The sequence below is a fragment of the Mycena indigotica genome, assembly GCF_014461135.1.
Source record: "Mycena indigotica strain 171206Taipei chromosome Unknown Mind.scaff0008, whole genome shotgun sequence".
Classification (NCBI taxonomy): Eukaryota; Fungi; Basidiomycota; class Agaricomycetes; order Agaricales; family Mycenaceae; genus Mycena; species Mycena indigotica.
Genome location: NW_023503007.1, coordinates 1382823 through 1406986, shown reverse-complemented (window position 1 = coordinate 1406986; position 24164 = coordinate 1382823). Strand labels below are relative to the sequence as shown.

The 24164-nt window shown below is 49.7% G+C and overlaps 9 protein-coding genes across 9 annotated transcripts; 5 read left to right on the top strand and 4 right to left on the bottom strand.

Annotated features, from left to right (window-relative positions):
- Positions 1-1087: 1087 nt before the first annotated feature.
- MIND_00922800 (Glutathione S-transferase) lies at positions 1088-2073 on the bottom strand (the record flags this gene model as incomplete). The annotated part of the gene is made up of 5 exons (XM_037365857.1): positions 1780-2073; positions 1524-1723; positions 1364-1478; positions 1207-1307; positions 1088-1160 (listed from the first exon to the last, which is right to left on the bottom strand). The coding sequence occupies exons 1-5, from the start codon at positions 1951-1953 to the stop codon at positions 1088-1090; spliced, it is 663 nt and encodes a 220-aa protein (XP_037217269.1). The 5' UTR covers positions 1954-2073.
- Positions 2074-2569: 496 nt separating this feature from the next.
- MIND_00922700 (Glutathione S-transferase) lies at positions 2570-3390 on the bottom strand (the record flags this gene model as incomplete). Its single annotated transcript, XM_037365856.1, has 4 exons — positions 2570-2743; positions 2798-2912; positions 2969-3168; positions 3217-3390. The coding sequence occupies 4 exons, from the start codon at positions 3388-3390 to the stop codon at positions 2570-2572; spliced, it is 663 nt and encodes a 220-aa protein (XP_037217268.1).
- Positions 3391-3862: 472 nt separating this feature from the next.
- Positions 3863-5854, bottom strand: MIND_00922600 (uncharacterized protein; the record flags this gene model as incomplete). Its single annotated transcript, XM_037365855.1, has 12 exons — positions 3863-3872; positions 3927-4006; positions 4062-4196; positions 4248-4547; positions 4598-4767; positions 4828-4879; positions 4927-4972; positions 5010-5048; positions 5098-5320; positions 5370-5476; positions 5527-5778; positions 5820-5854. The coding sequence occupies 12 exons, from the start codon at positions 5852-5854 to the stop codon at positions 3863-3865; spliced, it is 1449 nt and encodes a 482-aa protein (XP_037217267.1).
- A 279-nt stretch (positions 5855-6133) lies between these two features.
- On the top strand, positions 6134-6874 carry MIND_00922500 (Signal peptidase complex catalytic subunit SEC11; the record flags this gene model as incomplete). Its single annotated transcript, XM_037365854.1, has 6 exons — positions 6134-6151; positions 6202-6311; positions 6357-6515; positions 6563-6670; positions 6718-6754; positions 6803-6874. The coding sequence occupies 6 exons, from the start codon at positions 6134-6136 to the stop codon at positions 6872-6874; spliced, it is 504 nt and encodes a 167-aa protein (XP_037217266.1).
- A 260-nt stretch (positions 6875-7134) lies between these two features.
- Positions 7135-8241, top strand: MIND_00922400 (uncharacterized protein; the record flags this gene model as incomplete). Its single annotated transcript, XM_037365853.1, has 1 exon — positions 7135-8241. The coding sequence occupies one exon, from the start codon at positions 7135-7137 to the stop codon at positions 8239-8241; it is 1107 nt and encodes a 368-aa protein (XP_037217265.1).
- A 206-nt stretch (positions 8242-8447) lies between these two features.
- On the top strand, positions 8448-10482 carry MIND_00922300 (F-box domain-containing protein; the record flags this gene model as incomplete). Its single annotated transcript, XM_037365852.1, has 5 exons — positions 8448-9005; positions 9054-9419; positions 9469-9603; positions 9650-9764; positions 9815-10482. The coding sequence occupies 5 exons, from the start codon at positions 8448-8450 to the stop codon at positions 10480-10482; spliced, it is 1842 nt and encodes a 613-aa protein (XP_037217264.1).
- Positions 10483-12970: 2488 nt separating this feature from the next.
- MIND_00922200 (uncharacterized protein) lies at positions 12971-14067 on the top strand (the record flags this gene model as incomplete). The annotated part of the gene is made up of 3 exons (XM_037365851.1): positions 12971-13174; positions 13226-13291; positions 13342-14067. The coding sequence occupies 3 exons, from the start codon at positions 12971-12973 to the stop codon at positions 14065-14067; spliced, it is 996 nt and encodes a 331-aa protein (XP_037217263.1).
- Positions 14068-14232: 165 nt separating this feature from the next.
- Positions 14233-15997, top strand: MIND_00922100 (uncharacterized protein; the record flags this gene model as incomplete). Its single annotated transcript, XM_037365850.1, has 4 exons — positions 14233-14316; positions 14362-14843; positions 14892-15144; positions 15194-15997. 4 exons carry the CDS (start codon positions 14233-14235, stop codon positions 15995-15997), a joined length of 1623 nt encoding a protein of 540 aa, XP_037217262.1.
- Positions 15998-16623: 626 nt separating this feature from the next.
- Positions 16624-18729, bottom strand: MIND_00922000 (uncharacterized protein; the record flags this gene model as incomplete). The annotated part of the gene is made up of 12 exons (XM_037365849.1): positions 16624-16637; positions 16689-16934; positions 16987-17026; positions 17082-17195; positions 17244-17279; positions 17475-17532; positions 17581-17694; positions 17743-17881; positions 17930-18121; positions 18174-18253; positions 18299-18459; positions 18508-18729. The coding sequence occupies 12 exons, from the start codon at positions 18727-18729 to the stop codon at positions 16624-16626; spliced, it is 1416 nt and encodes a 471-aa protein (XP_037217261.1).
- Positions 18730-24164: the final 5435 nt, after the last annotated feature.

The following is a 24164-nucleotide window of genomic DNA, read 5'->3' as shown; positions in this document are numbered from 1 at the left end:
TCTGATGGCTTCGAGACTGACCTTGATTACTCCAAAGGTCTGCTCTCGTCGTCAGCGCCGGTTGCGCACCTGCGGGACCATATGTGACGCGCCGGTGTCACATCATGTCACCGCGACGACGCATCGGGCCAGCGCTGGCGAGCGTCCATCACCGGTCAACAATGAGGATGTTGACAAGCCGGTGTTCTGGACCCCGTGAGGCGGCGTTCGGCTCACGATTCGCGGGCCCGTGGCCCATCAGAAGCGACCGCCGTAGGCGACCGTACCCCGGCCGGATACGGCGCTACGGCTACGGTCAGTACGGCGGCTCACCGGAGCCGTACCGTACCGTACCAGCCACCATCAACCCCTGGTACGGTACGGCGCCGTAGCCGTACTACGGCGCCGTACTGCCGTACCACTACGGTACGGTGCCGAGCCCTAAGTGTACCCTGTACCCTATCGCTTAGATCGTCTGAAGAACTACCTTACTCCGTGCAAGGAGGTGTTATCTACTCATCGGGCCCGACATGACCCGATTCGAACCTTCGACCACCGACAGCGACAAGGGACCGAGTTCACGGGCCCTTACGGTTTCGATCTACCCCGCTCGCCGTCCTTGCAGGCCCGACTATCCGTCTGTTCTGTTCCGGGCGCGTGTTCTTAGAAAAGGTCCTTGCACGGCCCGACCCGAAGTCTGACAGACACACAGTGATGTGCAGTCCCACATGTGATTGTGGCTGGCCAGAGCTCAGATAGGACAGCCTGAGGGCTGGAGTAACATTATAAGTATCAGCATCTGCATGGCTGGTAGCCACACTTTTATCTCCCTCTGTTCCCTTTCAAGTTGTACCCTCTATAGCCATTAAGCTACTTGTCTCAGGCACTCAATTGGGAGCATGTGGCATGGTCTAAGTATAAGCACCAATTTCTGACAGTTACTTTTCCTTAGTTTTACTTGACTGGGCACGGTTACAGGAGATTTCACAGAATGCTACCGGATTTCATTGAAAGAAAAGAGCAGTGTCGGATTAAGAGACCGATCGATAAGCATTCAAAGTCTCGATTTGAACTTGGGATTATCGGTAGTCTATTGGAAACTTTCAATCTAGGCCTCTATCGGATAGCCTTCTGCTTTAAGCTTCACATATGTTGGGGTCGATATGAGCTCGTTCCACCACCTAGATCATTCGTGAAAAGTACAAGAGCAGCCCACGATGGACATACCGTGCTACATGTGGCCTCTCTGCGCGCGTCATAATGTCGACTCCCGCAGGAGCCAATCCAGGAGCGTAAATGAGGTGGTATAAGTCGACCAGGGAAAGTTCCTAGCAGTAATATTTATAAGTTCAATCGCTAGCTACTCAGTTCGATTTAGACGCACGTTCCCAGCGATATACTTTTGTTTCGCCAGAATGCCTTCATAGACGTCGAGCTTCATCCCAAGGTCGTTGACACCATCCGTGAGGTTGGCCTGGTTCGTCTCAGCACCGAACATGCTGAAGAGCAATTTGAGATTAGCAATGCTGGCAAGTCAGGCTCACGGTTTAAAGATAACCTCCTGCGCAACGCGTAACATCGGACGGTAGAAATCGCACAGCTCCACAGACAACATCTGGTCATACATTGCCTGGCCCTTGATATCGCTCAGCGGCGGCGCTAGCCTGACTCCCTGGCCGGGGTACTTGTTCTCGAGGTACTTGCAGATCGCGCGGGTTTCGTAGATAACAAACCCGTCGTCATCCTGGAACGCGTCAGCATCAATTCAAGTAGCGGCCGATTTGAGATTATTTGACGCACAAGAGCGGGCAGCTGGCCAAACGGATGGCGCGCCTTGTGTTCGGGCGATTTGTGCTGCTTCTTGGCCATGTCGACAAGCACGAACTGGTACGGGATCTTCTTCATTGCCAATACGACTGCAACGACGGCGCCACCGCCGTAGAAAGAGTGACCGGCAAAAAGCTGCAGGACCATTGTTTCGTGTTGTCTTTGAGGGAGACAAGAGCGAGAGCGAGAGAAACTGAGAAAGAGACAGTGAGCTGCGATTGCCGTGAATCGGCTCGCAAATCGACAGCTTCTTGGCTTAGCAAAGCCCGGAGAATGCCCGAAGCGACATCGGAAAACGGGTCCTTGGTAGAGGAAGTATCTGCAGCGAACCGAATCGTGTTTGAGTTACAACTTGAACCGTTTTCTGCCCTCCATAACTCCGATCGGAGTTGCTTCCGGGTCTCGTCACTGTCACTTTCCTCTGAAACGTTCAAATAAGAAGAACAAGTGGGCGCGAAAATGGCGAGCCGTGCGGCGAATTTGGAGTATTGAACTGCAGTACGCCGGGTGTTATATAGCTTTCTTGGAATGAATATATTGGTGCTGGTGCCACACTAGCGCAAGATGGCGCGACCCAAAAAATGTCATCCCCATCAGGTAAGCAATCAAGAGATAAGATAATCTCATTCCCCGGTTCTAAGAAGTACGAAGGACAGAGTCCAATGCTAACATGCCACTAGCAACGACTGGCTATAAAACACTCAATTGGGGGGATGATACCCATATCCGTCATCCTGCAATTTGACGAACGCCGGGTATGTGATCAGGTCATTCCACCACCTACACCAACACTTGATAAGCAAAGGATGGGTGAGTACAAGAGAGGGGCAAAATACCGAGTCACATTGGGCCGCTCTGGACGAGTCATGATGTCCACTCCGGCTGGAGCCAACCCAGGCGTGTAGATGAGGTGGTACAAGTCGACCAACGAGATTTGCTGTAGATTTGAGTTAGCGGTCGAGTTGGAGGGGGAGAGGGACAAGTCACATACACCACCTGTAAGATATTTCTGCTTCGCGAGAACGGTCTCGTAAACATCCAATGTAGTGCCGAGGTCCTTGACCCCTTGATCAATATTGGTCTGATTGGCTTCGATCCCAAAGAGCCTGAGCATTATTATATCTATGAGCACGGAAGAGGCAAAACAATGAATGCACTGTACCTGTTGAACACAACTTCCTGTACGATCTTGAACATCGGACGGTAGAAATTGTTGACCTCGACGGACAACATCTGGTCGAAAATAGCCTGTCCCTCGGCGTCGGTCGGCACGGGAGCCAGCTGTTGACCATGGCCGGGGTACTTGTTCTCCAAGTACTTGCATATAGCGCGAGTTTCGTAAAGGATAAAGCCATTATCATCCTAGGTCGTGTCAAACTCTGCACGAAAAACATGGATATATGGCCTTACGAGGACAGGGATCTGGCCAAACGGGTGGATAGCGAGGTGCTCAGGTCCTTTATTCTGTTTTCCGGGAACGTCGACCAGGATGTGTTCGTATGGGATGTTTTTCGCCAACAAGACTGTCGCGACAATCGAGCTACCGCCAGAGACCCGTGCACCGGCATAAAGTTTGACGACCATTGTGTATTTCAGAGTGCGGTGGGTCTTCGACTTGTACTAGTAGAGCTGGCTTGAGACTTGAGGAATTACTTATTGCATGCTCTTTACTGGTTATATACCGCTGGGAAACCACGCTGACCATTGTAGTCTGCCGTTACAGGACCCTGTGATATGTTTGGAGCTTAGCAATGTCGAGTCCCAAGCGATGAGACAGCCGTTCAGAATCGTGTTGGTCGACATCGTTGGCTGAGGCAGCGATTATGGAAGCGTGTTAAGCCAGGGTCTTCCTGACATAATCCGTATTGAATTGTTGGCCGCCAAAGATGCGTATAACTGAGGCCACCGGGGCTATAGTTCGGAGAGTATGATTCTTATGTTGTCCTCCTCATGATCCTCAACGATTCCAGGTTCTGAAGTTGATGGGTTAAAATCTTCTCTGAAGTTCATGGATGCATTGTCTACACAACAGCGAATAGAGACGAAACGCGCCTCATCAACGATGACTAGACGGCAGCATGTCAGCCTCGTAGATATGAATAATTGGTTGGTATATATACCTCGCTGAAATTTTTTTTATCCAATGATGCTCGGAAACTTCAGTCCGCACCACCCACTTTCCCGCCAATCCATCGTCCCGCTACAGCAGCAACCGCGGACAGAAGAAACGCTCCATCAAAGAGGGGGCCAAACACAGCGAACGGCGGAATGGTGCTGAAGAGATTGGTCACAGCCGCATCATCGTTCCCAACTTCTGAGGGGGGCGTGGATGGGGTTGGAGGCGGGAAGGTTGTTCGCAGCTGGACGATGGTTGCAAGGATATAGACGCTCTAGAGGAAAATATCTCAGAGTAACGTCTAGTAGTCAAATGCAGAGCATACCATGACCCATGCAAGCACCAGGACCATCAGCGCAGAGCCTAAGGTCTGGCTTGTTACTCGTAAAACTCTCGTTGCTCCCCGCACGACTCGCCTCAAGCTCGATGCAATGATTATGCCCACAAGAAGAAGGCTCGCATGTCTGGCCAAGCGGGAGGCCAATTGCGGTTTGTCCGCCAATGGAGGGAGTAATGTCGTCATCACGTTCGTAGCGAGGTCCAGATCGAGCGCAGGAGAAGTTTTGCTGGCCTCAGAAGTAGTCCGTGAACCGAAAGACGAGGGCAGCAAGAATGCAGCCATCGTCTTTTGTGATGTTATTTTGGGCTAGTTAGATAAGTTGAAAGGCCACTCACTGTTAGAACCCTGAACGCGCAGTAGACGGAAAACACCCTTCCGCAAATTGTAACCAGTCTCCCGTACCATGTTCGCATTCGCAGAGCTTCCAGCCGGCGTTGTCGCAGGGTATCCACCCGTATTGTCATTTGCTCTTCCAAAGCAGAAAGGCCGGCGAGGACTTGTGTGTCTTTCAGGCAGTCAAATATGAGCACAAATATAAGACAAGGAAACTGGGAAAAAGTCGTACCATCATCCCCTCGAAAGCTGGGCATCACACGAGAAAGCCAGGTCGCATTCGCCTGCAAAAGTCAGTCGGTTACGAAATTATATGGATGTCCCAACATACTTGAGCAGCTGCAGCAGATTCAGCGCGCCGCCTTCCTGCTTCCCCTCTTTTTCTCGATATCATTTCGAATATTGGACAACGACTCCTGGGCGCTGACAAGCTCATTTTCCGTCGGGGGAATTCTGAGGATAAAAAGTGAGACCGTAAAGAAGGAAGAAAAAGATCGCTTGCATTTGTCCGTTGAGCGGAAAGTATGTCCAAACGCTGCTTGCGGCACCATAACCGGCCAGAAGACCAAGAATGACAGTGCCGACAACAATGAGCCGCGACAGCACAGCAGTAGTATAGTCGCCTGCTGGTTCTGGTAGCGGTACAAGGGAGAGAAGAAATAGATGGAGGCCAACCACGGCGACGCTGAAAGCTAATCGCGGCAAAGTGGTGCGATGCCGGGTTTCTAAGAACATAATCAGCGCTAGAAGAGGATACAGCAGATTTCGACGCACCAGAGTCCGTAGAGAATATGAGCAGTAGGCTGAGTAGGAACGGGAGGTACAGCAGAACAAGGGCAAGCAGGATGAAGAGCGAGATTCGCCAGTTGAGCAGTCGCACACTGATATGTGGCATCAGTCACTACGCAGCGAAAGGCGAGCAAACACTCACCTGGGACTCGATATATCGAGTGCCTGCATCATGAGCAGTGTGCAAAGCACACAACTTTCCATGAAACAGCCCGCAAAAACGTCTCCTGCCTCTGTTGTGGCTTTGCTCTTTCCAAATGACTTGCCCTTCGACGAATGTGTTATTGGCGATGGAAGCGGTTCTTGCAGAGGAATGAATTCGGTGTCGGAGTCTTGATAGTTTGCATGGAGACCTGCGAGTATGAATTTGCGGCAGGAGAAGAAGATTGCAGCTCTGAAACGTTAGATGATCAAATATGAGGATTCCAGACACACCTTAGAGCGACAAGAGCAACAGTCTCAGCGAGCATGACGCGTATACGTGGTTGGGTTCCAAGACTAGCATTCGCGACTGTGCTGAGATGAGAATCTCCAAGTCACGCGATTTCAGCTTTCAGCCTGACAAACAACCACTACAGCCACAACTTGCCAACGGTGTTAGAGGACGTCGATGGCTTGGTTGAACTCCCCAAGAACTTTCAACTCCACAAACTCATTGCCGTCAAATCGTCACTGTCAACGTGTCGCAATCGTGTTCTGGGAAGATTGGATGCTCTTCAAAAGCAATTGACTCTTTCTTTACATCCACCATGGGCCGTATTCGCCGCGTAAGCGCGCAGCCCACTCTTCGCCAGGTGGCAATACTCATGACTCATAGACTTTGCTTCAAGGGCTGCTATTTGCCTCCTCACTTTCGTCTTCCTACATGGCCTATGCCGCAGCAGGCATTCTCACCAATTGCAAATCGCCAGCGGTGGTAGTTCTAACGTATGTTCAGCCTACATGTCTTTCACAGATAATTTACAACTTCAGTGGGTCAATGGAACCTGGCATTCATCGCGGCGACCTCTTGTTCCTCAGCAACTGGTCGCCCCAAGAATATCAGAACGGTGACATTACGGTCTATGAAGTTCCCGGACAGATGGTCCCCATTGTCCATCGCGTGCTGGAGATGCGTGAATCTGGAGCGAGGTAAAGCCAGCAAACCGTTCTCTATCCAGATTGACCTTATGTGCTAGTCCTCGCAGATTCATGACCAAGGGTGACAACAACGATGTGAACGACATTTCGCTCTACAACGGTCTTGAGTGGCTCGAGCCGGAGCACCTTGTTGGGAAGGTGCAAGGGTCCGTAGTTTATCTCGACATCTATTCACAGCTAACCTCCCTGCCAGCATTATACCCTACGTGGGATACGTCTCTATCATCTTTGTGAGTACAAATGGTCGTGACTGTTTGCGGGACCAACCTGTTTTATAGAACGAATACCCTCGTGTTCGTAATGCTGTATTCCTACTGTTGGGTCTGTCTAGTTACATGGTCAGCGGATGAAAAATACTACTTTCTCTCCACCAGTGAAACTCAACAATGCAACTCGTCCCCAGACTGGTAGAAACTTACGACCTAGTCTACCCTAGCTTTGAATACCCGCAAAACAAAGCCGCCTTGCCGCGCCGTGACCTGAGTGGCCAACAAAGATACCGAACCAAGCACCATTCTACTCGTATAAAAGGCTTTCCGTTCGCCCTCTATGGCTTCCAAAACTTATCCCAGCTACTCCGTTTCAGCCAACGCAAATTAAACTTCCCAGCATGTCACCTTCCCACAACCCATCTCGTCTCGCCACTCTGAACATTCCTTCTCGTATGCCTCCCGACGATGTCTGGACGCTGCCACAGGACCAAGCCCGGAAAGACCTGTATGGGGTAGACGTTGTCCTGACCCGCTGTCCGGAGACCGGAAACCCCGTGGTCATTGATGAAGGCCACGAACTGCGGGGTTTCAACGTCCAAGCCAAGTCTACTGCCAGGTCATCCAGCGCAGAGTCTTCGACTAGCTCGTCGGGCAAGTCGAGCGTAATGCGGAGCTATGGCAGCAGCAGCGCCTCAACAACTCCCGAGTTGGCATCTTCCGGCTCATCTGAGGAGGAAATCATCCCGGCGTTGAAAATCAAGACTGGCGTTGCCATTCGCCATCCTCGACCTGTGTATCCCATTCCAACGTTTTACGAGCGCGATCCCACTCCACCTCCAGACCCCGCTGAGGAGCGCTACAAATATTACCGTGACCAGCTCCGCAATGCCACCAACATAGCCGCACCAATCTGCGAATTACTTGTGTCTGGTCTTGGGCACGTCACGGCCAAAGTCGTCGCGCCACTGCTCGCCCGTCTGTCCGTCGGCAAACCGAACGTAGTTGCGGTTATCCGAAGCGAGGCCATCAAGCTATTCCGCGCTTACTGGGATACTGATGCGTGGCGGAAAGAACCGCATGGCGAGCATGACTACCTGACCTCCCGCGGGGTCAACATTGCCGGCCTCCTTGGCTCGCTCTTCGCCAACGAACTCTTTCCTACTGACGACGTCTTGCGCGCGATTGGTGTGCTAACGGCCGGCAACCCGGCCTTCCTCAAGTTAATGGCTCTACATGCATTGGTCGTGCACGCTGGCCCGCCGGTTTGTGTCGGTGACGCCAGGCTCCGAATCGAGGGTCTTCTTGCCGTTGTATTTGCCCGGGACTCTGCGGGGGCTCTTGTGTGGGGTCAGCACGAGGAAAGCGCGGTCCTAGTCCAGCACTTGATGCAGGTTTTCGAGGCATATCTAGCCAGCGATGATATGCGCCAAATTCACGAAAAGGCTGTGGCATATACAGCGCCGTCTGCCACTATGCGGTACCGGATTGAAGAGAGCCACGAGTAATATATGAATTCTTGTTGTTGTTGCATGTGAATATTACAAACACTCTGTAAACTTTCGTTGACAGGGGCTTTTGCTTATCTCTCCGCCGATTGATCGCCCCGGCATCGCCAGCCAATCATCCTCGCGAGATTTCTCAGGCTGTCCCTATTCCCGACATATCTTTTTTTGCGACGGATAAGCATGATGCCTGCTTCCTCCCCAACACCATGCTCGCAGCCCTGGCCTTCCTCCCGCTTGCCTCTGCGCTCTCCCTTCCCCTCCAACTACCACTCCCAATCCCTCAGAATGAACAAAAACTCGAAACTCCGATACCACCAGGCTCAATGGAAAGGAAGCTAATTCCACCGCAGGTCGACGCGTTTATCCGTGCCCAACAAGTGTATTGGAACTCTTCAGGGCTTTCCATTGCTGTGGTCCGCAGAAAGCCAGGCAAGGAATGGGAATTCGAGTTTGGCTCGTATGGGCAGGCGAGAGCAGACGGCACGCCCGTCAGTCCTGACACCATGTTCGCTATCGCGTCTGACAGCAAGGTGTTTACGGCCGCGGGCGTCGGGCTGCTCATCAAGAATGAGACGTTGGCGGCGGAAAGGGGCCGCCCGTTGAGATGGGACACGAAGGTCGCGGAAATCTTGGGCGATGAGTGGGTGCTGATGGACAAGGACATGGAGCGCGGAGCGACGTTGCAGGACTTGCTTTCTCATCGTACGGGCTTGCCGAGACATGATTACTCTGGGTTTTCGAGAACGGGAGGAGTTTCAGAAATGGTGTGTTGAGCAGCATTGTTGTTGAAGATCATTCATTTACTCTCGCAGATATCAAAACTTCAATACCTTCGTCCCTCTGCCTCTCTACGCGAAAAATATCAGTATAATAACCTCATGTATGAGGCGCTGTCGTACCTCCCAGAAAAGCTCCTCAACCAATCATTCGAGTCATACATCGCACAACATATATTTGCTCCGCTGGGTATGAATTCGTCGACCTACTCGGTGGGAGAAGCTGAGCGGCGGTTTCTGCCCGATGGCACAAACCAGTTGGCTCATGGTTTCCATTGGAGTATGCGAGATTGGCTGGCAAACCAGACTGGCATCTTGACTCCAAGCGAATACTTTCAACGACCAGGAGAGGAGAGAATATGGGCCGGAGCAGGCGGTATCATCTCCAGTGCGAGAGATTTGGTGTGCTTCATTTTTAGCTCATTGATGCAATTGTTCCTGAAACTCGTAGTCAGTGTGGGTTGCCACGCTCCTCAACCAAGGTCGACATCCGTTTACGAACAGGACCGTAATACCTGCGGAAATCGTTGAGCACGTTGCTCTCGGCGCCAGCGTATCGCTTGAAAAAGCGGAGTTTCCTGAGACTGTAGGTGGCCTATGCATTGACGAAAACTCGCTCTTGAATCAAGTAGAGCCCCAAAGTCTATGGTTGTGGCCAAAACCGGTTCTCGTATCGCGGCCACGAGATTATTGAACATGGAGGCAGTAATCCGGGCTTCAAAACTATTGTCACCCGTCTGCCGTATGGTGAGCCCGGTTTCCACATATGGTGACATACACCTAAACTGTTTGTAAAGACCAAATTGGTCTTGTCGTCTTAACCAACGACGACGACGGCGTCCGCGTCATGGAGCCTGTCAAGTTCCGCATTATCGACGAGCTGCTTGGGTTTGGGGGCAATCCAACAAACTGGGCAGAGCGGTACCTGAAGTCTGTTGCGGATGGAATCCGGCGGAATCAAGATGTTACCCCGCGACCATCTCCCGCAAGCATACCTTCGACGCCATTTTCACAGATGGCTGGTGTCTTTGTTCACGAAACTTATGGCGCATTCCAGCCCTGCTTTATTTCGGTCGAAAGGATGGTGAACACAAGATGTCAATCCATTCTAGATGTGCCAGTGGTTAGGCAGATTCTCAACGCGTCCGACAATGTACCAACCTTTGTCGTTCCGTTTCAACGGATGCTTGCGAGCTACATCAGGTTGGCGCATTTCGACGGGAATTTGTTCAATGCTTCCATGATTTGGACCACCACAAGTGCAGCGCCCACAGCGACGAGCGGCGATGATGTCATCGTCGGCCTAGACCGTAGATATGTAGCTGAGTGGGTTCCAGGAGACGACGTGAAGGAGAAAGACGGATGGGCATTCAAGGGCGACTTTTGGGGCAAGGAGGGGGACGTGAGGGACTTAGAGGGTGCTGGAAGGGCCAGCGCAGAAGTGTGGTTTGGTCGCGCTGCTTGACCATCAGGTAGATGCCTCAGAAATATCACAGAGACTGACCTCGAAGATGAGAGCAGTAATTCGTGACCACGTCGGACAGATTTTTGACTGTTTTTGAAAATGCACTGGGGAGAAAAGTAACGGCCTCGCAATAGTCCACTTTTGTGAATGGGGTCACCGGAGACCCCGATTCAGATGTGTTTGTCCTGGTAACCGAAAGGTAACTTGAAGTATCGGAAGGGCAAAATAAATTTCGAATTTGTTTCGATTGCTCAGAGTCAAGAAGAACACATAATCAGGGTTATTGTCGAGACGTATTCCGAAAGTGGGATGATTTGTCCCGTTTTTTGCGACAGTAAAAGTCGGAGTTGCTCGTCGACGTTATGGTTGGTTGATCTTGATCTAGGCAGCACGTGCGCCATCAATTACAAAACTTCACCTCCACGCTAATAGTAACCAACCACAAATGACCTCGGAGACTCTACGGCAATGTTCGCGTCAAACTTTGCGCTCCAACAGGCTCACGAAGTGGTCTCTTTCTCTCAAAAAATGCATGTCGTAACCGTGGATTCAGCTATGCGACCGAAGGGCAAAGCAGTAACAGAAAGCAATAACGAAGAAGCTAGCGACTGTGGCTCGCCATGTTGGTGTGCATTCGCTTATAACCATGACCCCTACACGCACTAATGGTCAATCTGCAGAGTGTCTTGTGAACGATTGGGATAAAGAACGTAACACGAATATTGAACAAGAATGGCCTCTTTTTCCTCTGTCCCAAGGCCACTGATGCGGTCGGTATGTGATATTTTCGCTGTTTTTCATCAGCTTAATCCAGTCCCAACCTCAGATAGACAAAGAATCTTTGCATGGGACTGGTGGTCAAACGGGTTACAGGCTGTGACCCTTTTCTTTGCGCATAATCGACTCGCCACCGTCTAAAGGAAGACATTGGCTATTGTTCTGGACCCGGCCGACGATGGAGGTGGCAAGAACGCCTCATCCAGAGACTTCGCCCATGCCGAGACAGCCAGTTTTATCTGGGCGAGAGACAACTACGAAGACGCTGCAACGAGCTCACACGACACCATTTTGATTGGACCTCCTCAAAATAATCGCGTTGAGGGTGAAAGGAGCTGTGGGACTGGAGATCATCTGGAGATTATGGCCATTTGAAACCTCGATGCATTGGCTTCTGGGTGGGATGGATATGACGAAAAGCAAATATGCCTGATAACACTGAGCCTGGGTAAGCAACACGTCTCTCGCTTCGCCTACCTCGCGCTCATTGCGTCCCTCTAGTGCAACAACCTCCATTTCTTGGTTTTCAAAGCCCTCATTCCCAGAACGCAACTGTTTGGAGTTTATCGAGACTGTTGAAAATCTGCGATATCTCAAGCTGGCGATTGCAGACAGCCTCAGCCTCTCGATTGTCCCAGTTCTCGAAGAAGAAATATCTTTTGGCCGATCACCATTCGAAACCATATCCCAAATCGTCCTTTCTTCTTTCCATTGGCAAGATGCCTCCAACCCTCCCTTTGGCTCTATTGTCCACACAGACAGTGACCACCCTAATAATCGTTGATCCCCGACACGGTTTCCGTTTGCATTCGCCGTCGACAACTCGCTGGAACATCCATCTTTTTGGCCGCTTAGCAGGACTATATTCGTCGTGTCTCTCGAAGTTTAACCAGAACACCACTACTCGTCCTCCGAAACTTGAACCTGTCCCCTTTGGATTTGTTTGGGCGATGCTGCAAATTGCTTTTCTTAACGGGTCCTGCAGTCCACAACATCGAGTCGTCATACTGTCATGTCCAAAGACAGTGTTCTGCGCATCACGATTACAAGATCACCAACTCTCGACTGGGCCAATGGCAACAAACACTATGTTCTTTCTTTATGTTTGTTCAGCATACCAAGAGGGTTTACCTACCCGTTACTTTCTTCTGATTGTTCTCGCGTTATCATCGTCTATTACTCTACATATAAGAACTCTTTGGTACATACATAATAGTAGTCCTAGTCGTTGAAGCACTACTGACTTGCGATCTAGGTGATTTCGCTCCCCGACGCGGCACACGAGAACAGCTTCCAACTCCGCCGTTCGGTCCGGCTCGCCGACACAAGTCACTGCGCCAGAAGCTGATTGGCATCCACCTCGCCGTCGACCCTGGCTTTCGCTGCCGCGGCCGGTCCAGCCGCCCAAACGCCACCATTGTCGTCCGATTGCAGACAATGAGCGGTACTGCAGTTCTCCGTCGATTATCGAGGAGAATGACTTGCGTCGTGATGCAGATCGACTGTGGACCCACTCAATGCCCTATTTTCGACTCTTTGCTACTGTTCTCGACGGTGAATCTCCCACGAAAACGCCACCGTGGAAACGATCGAAACGTTCTTCTGTGCCCCGGCGAAAAAATGACTCTGCCCGGGAATTATCGCGGGCTGTACATATACGACAGGCCTCGCCTCGCCCTTATCTCAGTGCCCCCGCCACTTTGCGCACACAATGCTCGACAAGCTGAAAGCGAAGGCCTCATCGCTCCGCCTGCGTATTCCCTCCACCAGCGCTGCTTCTGCATCTAGCGCTTCCCTAACTTTGGCCCGGCCAAAGTCGGAGGCGCGCAACTCGTTCAGCGACACGGACTACTATCGACAGACCAAGGAGGAGATCCACTCGCCTGTGTCGTGGGTGACGCTGTATGGGCCAGAGGTGAGTGACTCTCATGAGTCGCTGGCCCTGGTTGACGTATTCATATCACAGCGCGACTCCGCGTCGGCCTATGAGCCCAACCGGGCAATAAACGACAATATATCCAGGATTCATTTGGTCTGCCCTCCAGTCCTTTGTCCGTGTCAATTACGAATAACTGTGTTCAGGAACGCGCACATACCTTCCAAGATGGCTTCGACGACGAGGACAACGACGAGGACGAAAATGACGACATAAGCCTGAGGTTCCACAACCCTCGCCCTTTTCAAACAAAACGCAACCTCTTGCTCGACAATGCAGCCCTGCCCACCCACGTCAATCACAGTCGGACTGTTGTTGCTTATACCTCTGTCGACGACGACGATGATGATGACAGCGATCTGAGATTCCGCAATCCGCCCGCATACAAAGGGCAGCTCGTGCTTGCTCATGACCTGCAGCCGCGCATCGAGCCTCCATCAGCCATTGTCCAGGTCACGACACGTAACTTCAGCGATGAAGTCGACGACGGCGACCTGCGATTCCGAGACGGTCTCAAAAGACAGCTTATACTTGAAGAGCCGGCTGAGTTGTGCCCACGGAAACGACGGGGATCACTCTGGGTGGATGGTCTTTTTGTTGACATGCTTAGACGTTTATTGGTGCTGCAGGCAACTCTTGACAAAATACTCCGCAAAGCTGCGCGGCGCAGGGCCAAGGGAAGACCGATAACAGACGCGCCTGGCCATGATCATGTTGCCGAAACAGACAATGCCGCTCCGGGGCTGAGCCGGTTTGGCTCGGGAATGCTGGTGGGCGGGTCCCGTTCCCTCAGAAGACGTCAGCGCAAAGGCAATCGGGCAAAAGTTTTCGAAGGAAACCTCCGGTCCAAGTCTATGCCCTCGTTTTTCTGAACTGTAAGCATGCTGTACTTCAACTCCACCGGATGACTGGTTGCATCCACATACATATTATTCATTTGTTGTACCTCAACTTCACTCAATACATAACCGATTAGATAATCGGGACCGACCTTGATTTTGCAAATTGCCCCCTTTCTCCCTTTCACCACGACGACGATGCTCCGCTACCAAATCCCACCCGATATCCTGCGGTCCATTTTCTCTCACTGTGACGTCGCGAGCGCACTGGCCATCGGCACGGTAAGCACACAACAATCCAGGAGACGTTGGCTCAGAAATACTTAGACCTGTCGACGATTTCACCAACTTGCGCGAGCGCGAGAACTCTGGGTCGCGCTTTGTGTGCGGCTGCAACAACACGGTGTGCTCCCCTTGGCAGCGACGCTGGTCCCTCCTCTCGCCGCGCTGTCGACGAACAGTCTTGTTGAGCTTGTCAAGCGTGTGGTTCACGGCCCACGGACCTGGGCATGCGCCGGTGACCTTGTCCCGGAGGTCAGGCACGAGATTAGGCTGCGGGTGCCTATACCCCGGCTGCACTCGTACCTCGAGAACGAGGTCAAGATGCTGCCCAGCGGGAAATATGTGCTGTTTTGCAACAACCGGCGGCTGCAGTGCTGGGATACTGCATCAGGCAGGCTGCTCTGGACGCATGCTGCCGCTGTTGAGCGTGCAGATGTCGCGGCTTTCGCTGCGGAGGAAGGGGAGGACGGGGCCCTGAGGGTCGTTGTCGGCTTGCATGCTGGCAGGAACTGCAGTGTCCGTGGAATGTGAGCAGTGAACCTAAACGCCGGTAACCGCCTGCTCACTCCTCACAGTTTTGTGGAAGTTGTCGAAGTAGACCTGCGCACCCGTGTACAACACCGTCTTATTCTCACTCGCCCCGCATATGAGCCGGATGAAGACGGGTTTTCCCAGCCATGCATACTCGGTCCGCTTGCTGCCATGGTGGTCGGGGATAACAGAATATACCTGCTCGATTGGACGACCAGGGCATACCTGTTCATCGATGTGCACGGCCAGTTTTCGGACGACGACGAGAGCTTCGTGTCTGCGTTCATGCCCGCGGGGGTAAGTTTCCGCTATTCAAGTCGCCAGCGAACCGATCGCGATTTTGTAGGCCGCACCAAGCGCGAGTCGGAACCGCGTTGCCTTGATTCCGGGGTATATCGTGCTGAAGACCGCCGTTCGCAAGTCATTTGGCGGAGACGAGCTTCTCCTCGTGGCGCATAGTGCGCTGGAGAAGCTGTGGACCCGGCTTCCGGACAACTATGATGCAACAAAAGACTGGGATGAGTACGAGCCTGAGGGGGTGCTGGCGCGACAGTTAAAGACATTCAATGTGTCGAAGCCTCCTCGTATCCGGGAGCCCGGGAGTGTGACAGGGCAGGGCAGCGACAGACGCGGCTCGTATAAAGCAAATCGGGGGAAGGGGAAGGGAAAAGAACGGTGGCGGCCATCGGGAAGCGTCGGCCGAAGCGGCCGTGATGGCCGACGCGAAAAATTATCCCGCCCCGCCGCACGCTACATGGACTGTTTCTCGGTGTCCACGAGTCCCCTCCGCGACGACGCGTATCGCATCTGGGTGCGGGAGACCCCTGTTCGTGGGCCAGCCACATATTTCGACGATCCGATGCTGGCCAATGTTGCATGGGACGATCTGGACGATGCGCTCGACAGTGTGCGGCAGAAGAGGGAAGACGGCGATGCAGGCGGGGAGCTCGTTGCGTATGACATCACACTCAACAGCGGGCTTTCTCCAGTGGTCAAGCGCTGGTGTCCTGGGGGCCGCTTCAAACCTTCAAAGGGCAGGTGGGCGAAACGTTTGTGCCGTATTCCGGACATGTGGTGGATGCCGCGGCTTGTGGAGTCCGTCCGCCATTCAGTCGGGCAGAAAGCGATGGGGAGGAGCTGGGCATGGTGAACGAGACGGAGGACAGCACGGAGAAGGTGTACGTCGGGAACGGGATCATCGGGTATGCAACAAGTCGAGAGATTGTACTGCAGTCATATATATGAACTGGAATGTTCAAGGGGGAGGTTGACGCTACGAGAAAAAGACGCAGCCTTGAGAAAGACTTTTCTCTCCATTTCTGAATTTGAAGTAAGTTGGATAAGCTTTGAGATTGTTTCTCTTACAGTACGAGGTGCTTGCATCCGAACGGAATCTCCCCGCTTTCCACTGTAGAAAACATATCCGGGTCACTGTTAATGACAGGCTAGTAAGCCTGAGTACTCTTGGGCGGATGTGGTCTCCAAATGCAATTGACGACTAGTACCGAAGAATGTAGTTGTCCAGGTTTGAAGTTGAAACCGAAGGAATTTGAATGGCTGATAAATTCTCCGTCCTGATTTGACCCGATACGACAGTTTTCTAACCCAGATCGGGTGGGATATTGATACAACTAGGACCTCTGGAAGCGCTACAGTTATTTCCGACCCGATTTACAGCCTCAACACAAAATACACCAGTCATCATCAAGGTCAAATAGCAATCTATCTTCGAGAGCGCGAGTCCAGATCTACACTGGCGGCGCATCCGAACATGCGTCAAGTTGTCAAACCTATTTTGCTGCTGTGTCAGAGACGAAATTCGAGATTGTGGAACCACTCACGCAGCCGATGTGTTTTTATTATGTGTACCAGTTTGGCGGTGGCCAGGCGGGTCGGCCGGTCCGACGCCGGGTCCGGTGTCTCTCGGAAGTCTTGCGGAGAGAGTTTTGAGATCTCTTTGTTGACCGAGGCGCGCACAACGGAGTTCGGGGCGAAATACGCGTCCACCGCCTGGTTAAATGCGCTTGGGAAGTCGGCCATGGAGGCAGATGATTCTAGGGCAGTCTGTTCGAGACAGATGCATAAAGCTGGGCATAAGTCAGTGGGCTTGGGTACGAGAAGCGGGTTAGATAAACGCACTAGCTATCACATCCGCGCGTTTCGTGTATGCCGAAGTATCCTATTCGACATTTTGATACTCAGCGGAAATTTTGGATGCGAAAGGATGACGCTACCCGTGTAGAATGTTTCCCCGATAAGCTTGACTGGCAGGTCGCAGCCACCCGCGCCTTCGAAAGTTTAAACCCAGTATGAGGGAGAGAGACACGACCTACGAGATGGTCGTCGCTCTAAAGCACCAGTCAGATAATGTTCCCGAATAAAGTGAGGCTGATTACCAGGCTAGCCATTGCTCGAGTTAAATCAACGGGCTCCTAGTTTGAGATAGGTCGCTGATCATGCTTGTGTCGCAAAACTTACATCCTATGACACATGGGCAAAGAACAAATGAGTCTATGAGGGACGCACATACTATGCGACGATTAGCAAGAGCACCAATGAAATGGGGGTTGACTCACTGTCTGTGGAGTTTTCACTGCCGTATGATGGAACAGAATTGAACGACGCACTTCATTCTGGTACCCGATCTCAGCAGAAGCGACAGAGTCGAGATTACGGACCCACTTTCTGAAGGACTGATTAGCCATTGGTGCTAGGCAGGTGGAAGCATCGTACCCAGATATGAGGATAATGTCGTAGAATACAGGACGCGAGGTCTGCCAAAGGTGATTGGAAGCGCGCATTCGAAATTGACTAATATTACCGGAGCCGTCTTTTGCATCGAAAGCTCTTTTAGTGACAATGAACTTCAGTTATATCGGATAGACAAGAACATACGCGCTGACCGCAGCTTCCATAAAAGGGTCCAGGTTGTTTTGTCGCACCGAGAAAACCATGGGCCTCAAATTCTCTTCCGTCATCAAGGCAAGTGTCGTCTGGATGAGATGCTCCAAGGTGGTGCTATCCTCCAACAAATCTGCGACGATGGTATAATTGGAGCAGATATAGATATGGGTCCACGCACCATCAATTTGAACGTATGCAGTTGGAGGGAACCGGAGTGCCTTCAGTCGATCAATGTATCCCAGTCGGAGTAACTCTCGAGCTTTCTCAAATCGCTTTTCTTTAGATTCTACCCGATTGAGAGTCCTTCTAAGCTCTGCGAATGCTGTAGTGACTAGGCCGCGGTATCGCGTGAAAACCACAATGACCGGGACTGGAAGTCGTGAGTAACCAACTTGGAAACTTCAAACAGGCTGCTCGTATACCTTGTTGAGCAAAATCGTTGTCGAAAAAATAGAAATCCCCGGGCGCTAAGCGCATCGCGGTGTCGGTGCATATGCAATACCTGCTCAATTCTCTTCAACGACTCCAATACGGATAAAGAGCAAACCATATTGCATGAACACGTTCCGAAAATGTTCGCGACAGTCCACGGTTGGCGAGAAATGATGTAACTATCCGGAAGCTTGAATCTGGTGCCTCAAAACCCGCAGAGTCGTGCAAGAAGAGATAGGATTGCGGGATTTCCGTCTCGATGTTTTCTCTGCCAGACTTCATTGCGTCAGTTCGCGTACATTGACGACCAACACAGAGTTCTACCTCAAAGGTTGTGCCACACACAGCCGCGCCATTCACAAGTGTCGTTTTGCTAGCGTGTAGTCTCCCTGCCACTAAAACCCGATGTTTGGCGATTTTGGCACCAGGGATAGTTGTCGCTTCTTGATGGCGTGATTCCGGAGTCTGGCGAAAACGTGTCTTCGGATCGATGACGGTATTCATAAATGCATCATTCGTATCTAAAGCAGACGCGGTTGAGTTCATCGCGGAGGAGCTGGGGGGGAGGGCAAGCAAGACAAATAAAGTCTAAACTTGCGTTCGGTGATGGAGGTTGAGAGCAAAGGCGAGTGTGTGAAATCGATCACTCTCCGAACTTGGACAACGACATGATGATGTAATAAGCAACGACTCTCTTCCCTGACATGCACACGTTGTTATGCTTCTTTTGTTCACACACTGTGGACGAAGTTGGGACAGCTTGGGAAAATAATCGCTGCATGTTTTTGTTAAGGACAACGTCCCGCCCACACACTGCTCATCTTTCCTCTCTCCTGCCATCCTCTCGCTACGAGAATGCCAGAACTTGAAGACGACTCCGTTAGGTACGCATGGAGCCCTTCTAGGAGCTCAGAGCAGTGCCCACAGTACGCCGCCTCCTTGATTCAATCACGAGCTATAGCTAACCTGTTCAAGGTTACATCTTTTGGTCATCGGCCGTGTAAGCTGAGCTTTGTCGAATCCGGTATCGTCACTCACAAACAATACAGCGGGAAGTTGGTAAAACGACCCTTATGCGCCATGCTCTTGGACCGGAGTCAGAGTTCCAGGCAAGTCCCAAACTTGATCAGTTTTCGAAGTGCTTAACCTCCGTCTGGATCACGGCACACGCCGGCAATGATCGTTGGGTAGCACCGGGCCTGAGTTCAATGCGAAATCCTCGTCTCATGATTCATGAGCTGTCTTACATATACAGTGTCAATCGAACTCAACCTCAGACCGTCGCCAATTCTAACACTGGCACATGTCAGGAATTGATGGCGGTCCGCCCCGGCCTCCGGCCCGTGATAGTGATCTCCATGGGAGTTCCGGGAGTGTCAGCAGGTACTGTAGTATTTTACTCAGTTCGAATGTCACGCGTCACACTGCCGATTTTATACGAATTTTTTTCGCATGTCACGCAGATTTAAGCAAAAAGACGTCCCAAAAGGGTAATTTTTGACATTTCCGGGCGCCTCCGGCGCCAAGAGTTGCCTAATTAGGCAATAATTCGAATTGAAATTTTCGTATTGAATGTCACGCTAAGAATGGCATTCGAATTGAGTTAAATAGTACAGTACATTACATTTACATATATACTGACACCTCTTTTCCGTTGCCCCTCAGTCTTTGATCCCATATAGCGGGAGACTGAGGGTATGTTACTTTACTTACTTAACTTATATAAATACTTACTGTACTTAGTTACTGCGCTTTCCGCGCATTTACAGGTAGTTAATACAGTCTTTGATCCCATATAGCGGGAGACTGAGGTTACTGCGCTTTCCGCGCATTTACAGATTTTGACAGGTTATGGGCCCCGGAGCGCTACAGCTCTGACAACATACTTGCTCTTATCAAGACTCACTGCTCGCTCTTGAAGCTAGAAGCATTTAGAAAATATTCTGCACCATCTAGGTTTTTTGCTATGGAGACTTCTAAGGTCAAATTGGCTGGAGCTTCTGATTGGCCTACATTCAAACGTTTAGCTATAAATGAACTTCGTACTTCTGGTGTCTACACTCTGATAGCAACAGTCATCCAGGCTACAACTCCTGCTGATGCTACTGCTGCAGTCCCTGCTGCAACTCCTACTGCTGGGTCAACTGCTACAGGTGTTCCATTTAAAGATCAACCAGAGGAACGTAACAGCAGAGCTTTAGGTGTTATCCATAGTTTTCTCTCTGATGAATTATCAGGAGAATATCTCAATGATACTAGTGCTGCTGGTCTTTGGGCCAAATTACGTGTCCGCTTTGAAGCGGAAAATCGTGCAGGAACTGCAGCTGGAATTCTCTCAGATCTCTTTGACACCAAACTGGTGATTGAAGGAGACCCACAGATTGTGGAACGTACTGTTATAGAGACACATATATCCCAAGTTGTGGGATTCTTCAACAGACTTTCCTCCCTTCAATATGGAATTTCTCCTGATCTTCAGCCACTAGTTCTCTTAGGTACATTGCCTACAGATGCTCACTGGACAGGTATCCGCGATAACATCACAACATCACTGGGTACCAGCATTAATCTAGATAATGTCCGTGCTAGATTGGTTGCTTTAGGAAGAAAACCTACAGATGGCAACAGTCAAGAGAACTCTGCTCTTTCTGCCAAATCCCTGGCTTCTTCCAATGCCAAGTTCACCAAATACTGTCTGAAACATGGGAAAAATAACTCTCATAATACAGATGAATGCACTGTCATGAAGGGTTTTCTCAAGGACAATAATAAGAATAGTGGAGGGAAGAAAGACAGAAAGAGAGGTGCTAAAGCCAAAGCCAATAAATCTACAGAGTCTGATGATGAGGATTCTGATGAAGATTCTGCTAGCTTTGCCACTGCCTATGTAGATGCTAAATCATATTCTGCTTTGCATGCTTATTTGGCTAAGGATAGTGAGAAAGCAAAAGAGGTCATAATTATAGATTCTGGTGCTTCAACCACTATGACTCCAAATCTAGACTGGTTTGAAACAGGAACTTATAAAATTCTTGATCCACCACAAAAAGTCAGATTAGGTGATAATTCATATGCAGAAGCCATAGGTATAGGCATTATGAAACATTCATGCCAGACCAAACGTGGAAAAACTCTTGTTTCTCTTAGAGCACTACATATTCCTACTTTTGGAATCACACTCATCTCAGTGAGACAACTGGCCAAGAAAGGCTTTGACTGTATTTTCACAGGTGATGAATGTATTGTCAGAGATGCCTCTGGAAAACGCATGATTGAAGCTACTACTCATGGTGGACTTTATCATGTAAAATGTAAATCACTCAAGGATGATCCTCAAGCACTATTTGCTATTGATATCAACCACCTTCACAGAATTTCTGGACATACAAATATGCAACATCTGCAGAAGGCAGTTCAGAAAGGTCAACTTGGTGAAATCACAATATTGACAGGTCAACCTAAACTTTGTGAATCTTGTGTTATTGGGAAAATGAAAAAGTTGCCTTTCCCAAACAGCCAAACTGTAGCTCGTGGACCTCTAGATATTGTCTCATGTGATGTAGGAGGTCCAGTGACACCTGAAGGTCCTGGTGGTATTAGATATTGGATTGTCATTGTTGATCATTTTTCATCACATACTTGGGTTTTGCTTACAGATAAGAAATCTAAAGTCTACAAGTTACTCAAGGAATGGAGAAAAACCACAGAAGAGCATTTCAAACAAAATATTGCCAATTGGGAATTCTGTCCTGGCTGGATTAGATTCTTTCGTACTGATGGGGGTGGTGAATTTACCTCTAATCAGATGGAAATTGAATTCAAAAACCAGGGAATCATTCATGAAACTACAGCTCCATATACACCTGAACAAAATGGTGTTGCTGAAAGAATGAATCAAACTCTAGTGACTAGAGCTATAACAATGCTAGTTGATTCTAGGTTACCTCGTAAATTTTGGACTTGGGCCATGTTAGCTGCTGCCTACACATTGAACAGGACCCCAACTGCTTCTAAGAATTATCGCATTCCTCATACAATACTGTATGATCGGCCTGTGAATATCAAACAACTGTACCGTTGGGGTTGTAGAGCATATCCAAAAATTCCAGATGCAAAACAGGCTAGGAAATTTGGGGACAAAGCACAAAGATGTGTATTTGTTGGCTACCATGAAAACAGCAATGCCTATGATCTTTTAGTTATCAATAAAGATGGAACCTATGGACAACTTGTCACTGCCACTCATGTGAAGTTTGATGATGATCATCATTTCACTGATTATCAGCCTAAACTGGAGCCTGTGAATGATTCAACACATGAACTTGAACGCATGTCACAGATATTGCGTAAGAGGGAAACACCATATTTTGATGATGATCAGGATGATATACCTATTTTCCCATCTACACCAGTACAGAGTTCAGTGGGGGGTTCTATTATAGCACCACCACCAGATAAGAACCCTGGTCCTATACAGATTCCAGCACAGATGCCAAATGTTATACCTCCTGAGCAAATAGCTCCTAGGAGAAGCAATAGACCTAAAGTCCTTGCAAAACATAAGAATGCTGAATATGAACGGATTGCCTCAGGTCCGCAAAGTTTACGTTCAGCTCCAAATCTAGAGCCAGTACAAACTCCAGAAGCAGATAAAATTCCAGAAGCTCTTTTTGATATCACAGATCATGCTGTCCTCTTAGCTACTCTGGAAGATGTGCAAGATGTTGCTTATGCCACTCGCAGTCCTCGTGATCCTCCAAATTGGGAGGCTGCTAGAAGTGGTCCAGATGAAGACTATTGGAGAGCAGCATTTAAAGAAGAGATTTCTGCATTTATTGAAAATGGAGTTATTGAAGTGGTAAAAATTCCTGAAGGAGTCAAGCCAATAAAATCCAAGGTTATTCCCAATATCAAAACAGATGAGAAAGGAGACATTACTCGTTTCAAAGTCCGTATTGTTGCTAGAGGTGATCTACAGAAGGAAGGTATTGACTATAAGGAAGTTTTTGCTCCAACTGCAAACTTAGAGTCAATCAGAATCCTTTGTGCCTTAGCAGCAAAATATGATCTTGAACTAGATCAAATGGATGTTTCTACTGCTTTTTTGAATGGGGAACTACAGGAACAAGTCTATATGATGGCTCCAGAAGATGCAAATCTCCCTGAAGGATATTGCTGGCTTCTAAAATGTTCAGTTTATGGTCTACACCAAGCTGGACGTACTTAGAATCGTACTCTTGATACAGCACTGTTAAAACTAGGATTTCATAGGCTTAATGCTGAGACTTGTCTCTATGTCTATCAGAAAGGAAAACAAACTTGTTTCCTACTAGTCTATGTGGATGATCTACTTCTAGCCACAACTACCAGAGAGTTTATGGCACAGATCAAAGAGACATTAAAATCTACATTCAAAATGAGAGATTTAGGTCCAGCCAGATATCTTCTAGGAATTGAAATTACTAGAGATCGCAAACAGCGTCGGATCCGTCTAAGTCAAGCCCAGCATATTAGCAAGGTTTTAGAGCGCTATGGAATGCAGGATACTCAAAATGGTGTCAAAACACCTATGGCTCCAAGACAGCAATTGTCTATTATAGATCCTGAAAATGATGAAACAATCCACAAGAAACAGCTTGTTCAAAATGGACCAATTATGCCATATCAAAGTATTGTGGGGTCTATCATGTATGCAATGCTAGGTACCAGACCTGACTTAGCATATGTTGCTGGAGTTTTGGGTCGTTATAGTGCAAATCCAAAAGCATGCCACTGGGAGGCAGCCAAGAGAGTTCTCAGATATCTGAAGACTACCAAAGATTGGGGTCTGACATATGATGGATCTGATATAGGCATGGATCTAAACTTCATAGGCTACTCAGATGCAGACTGGAATGGTGACAGAGATACTTCAAGGTCAACATCAGGCTATGTATTTCTTTCTGCAAAAGCAGCTATTGGGTGGTCAAGCCGAAGACAAA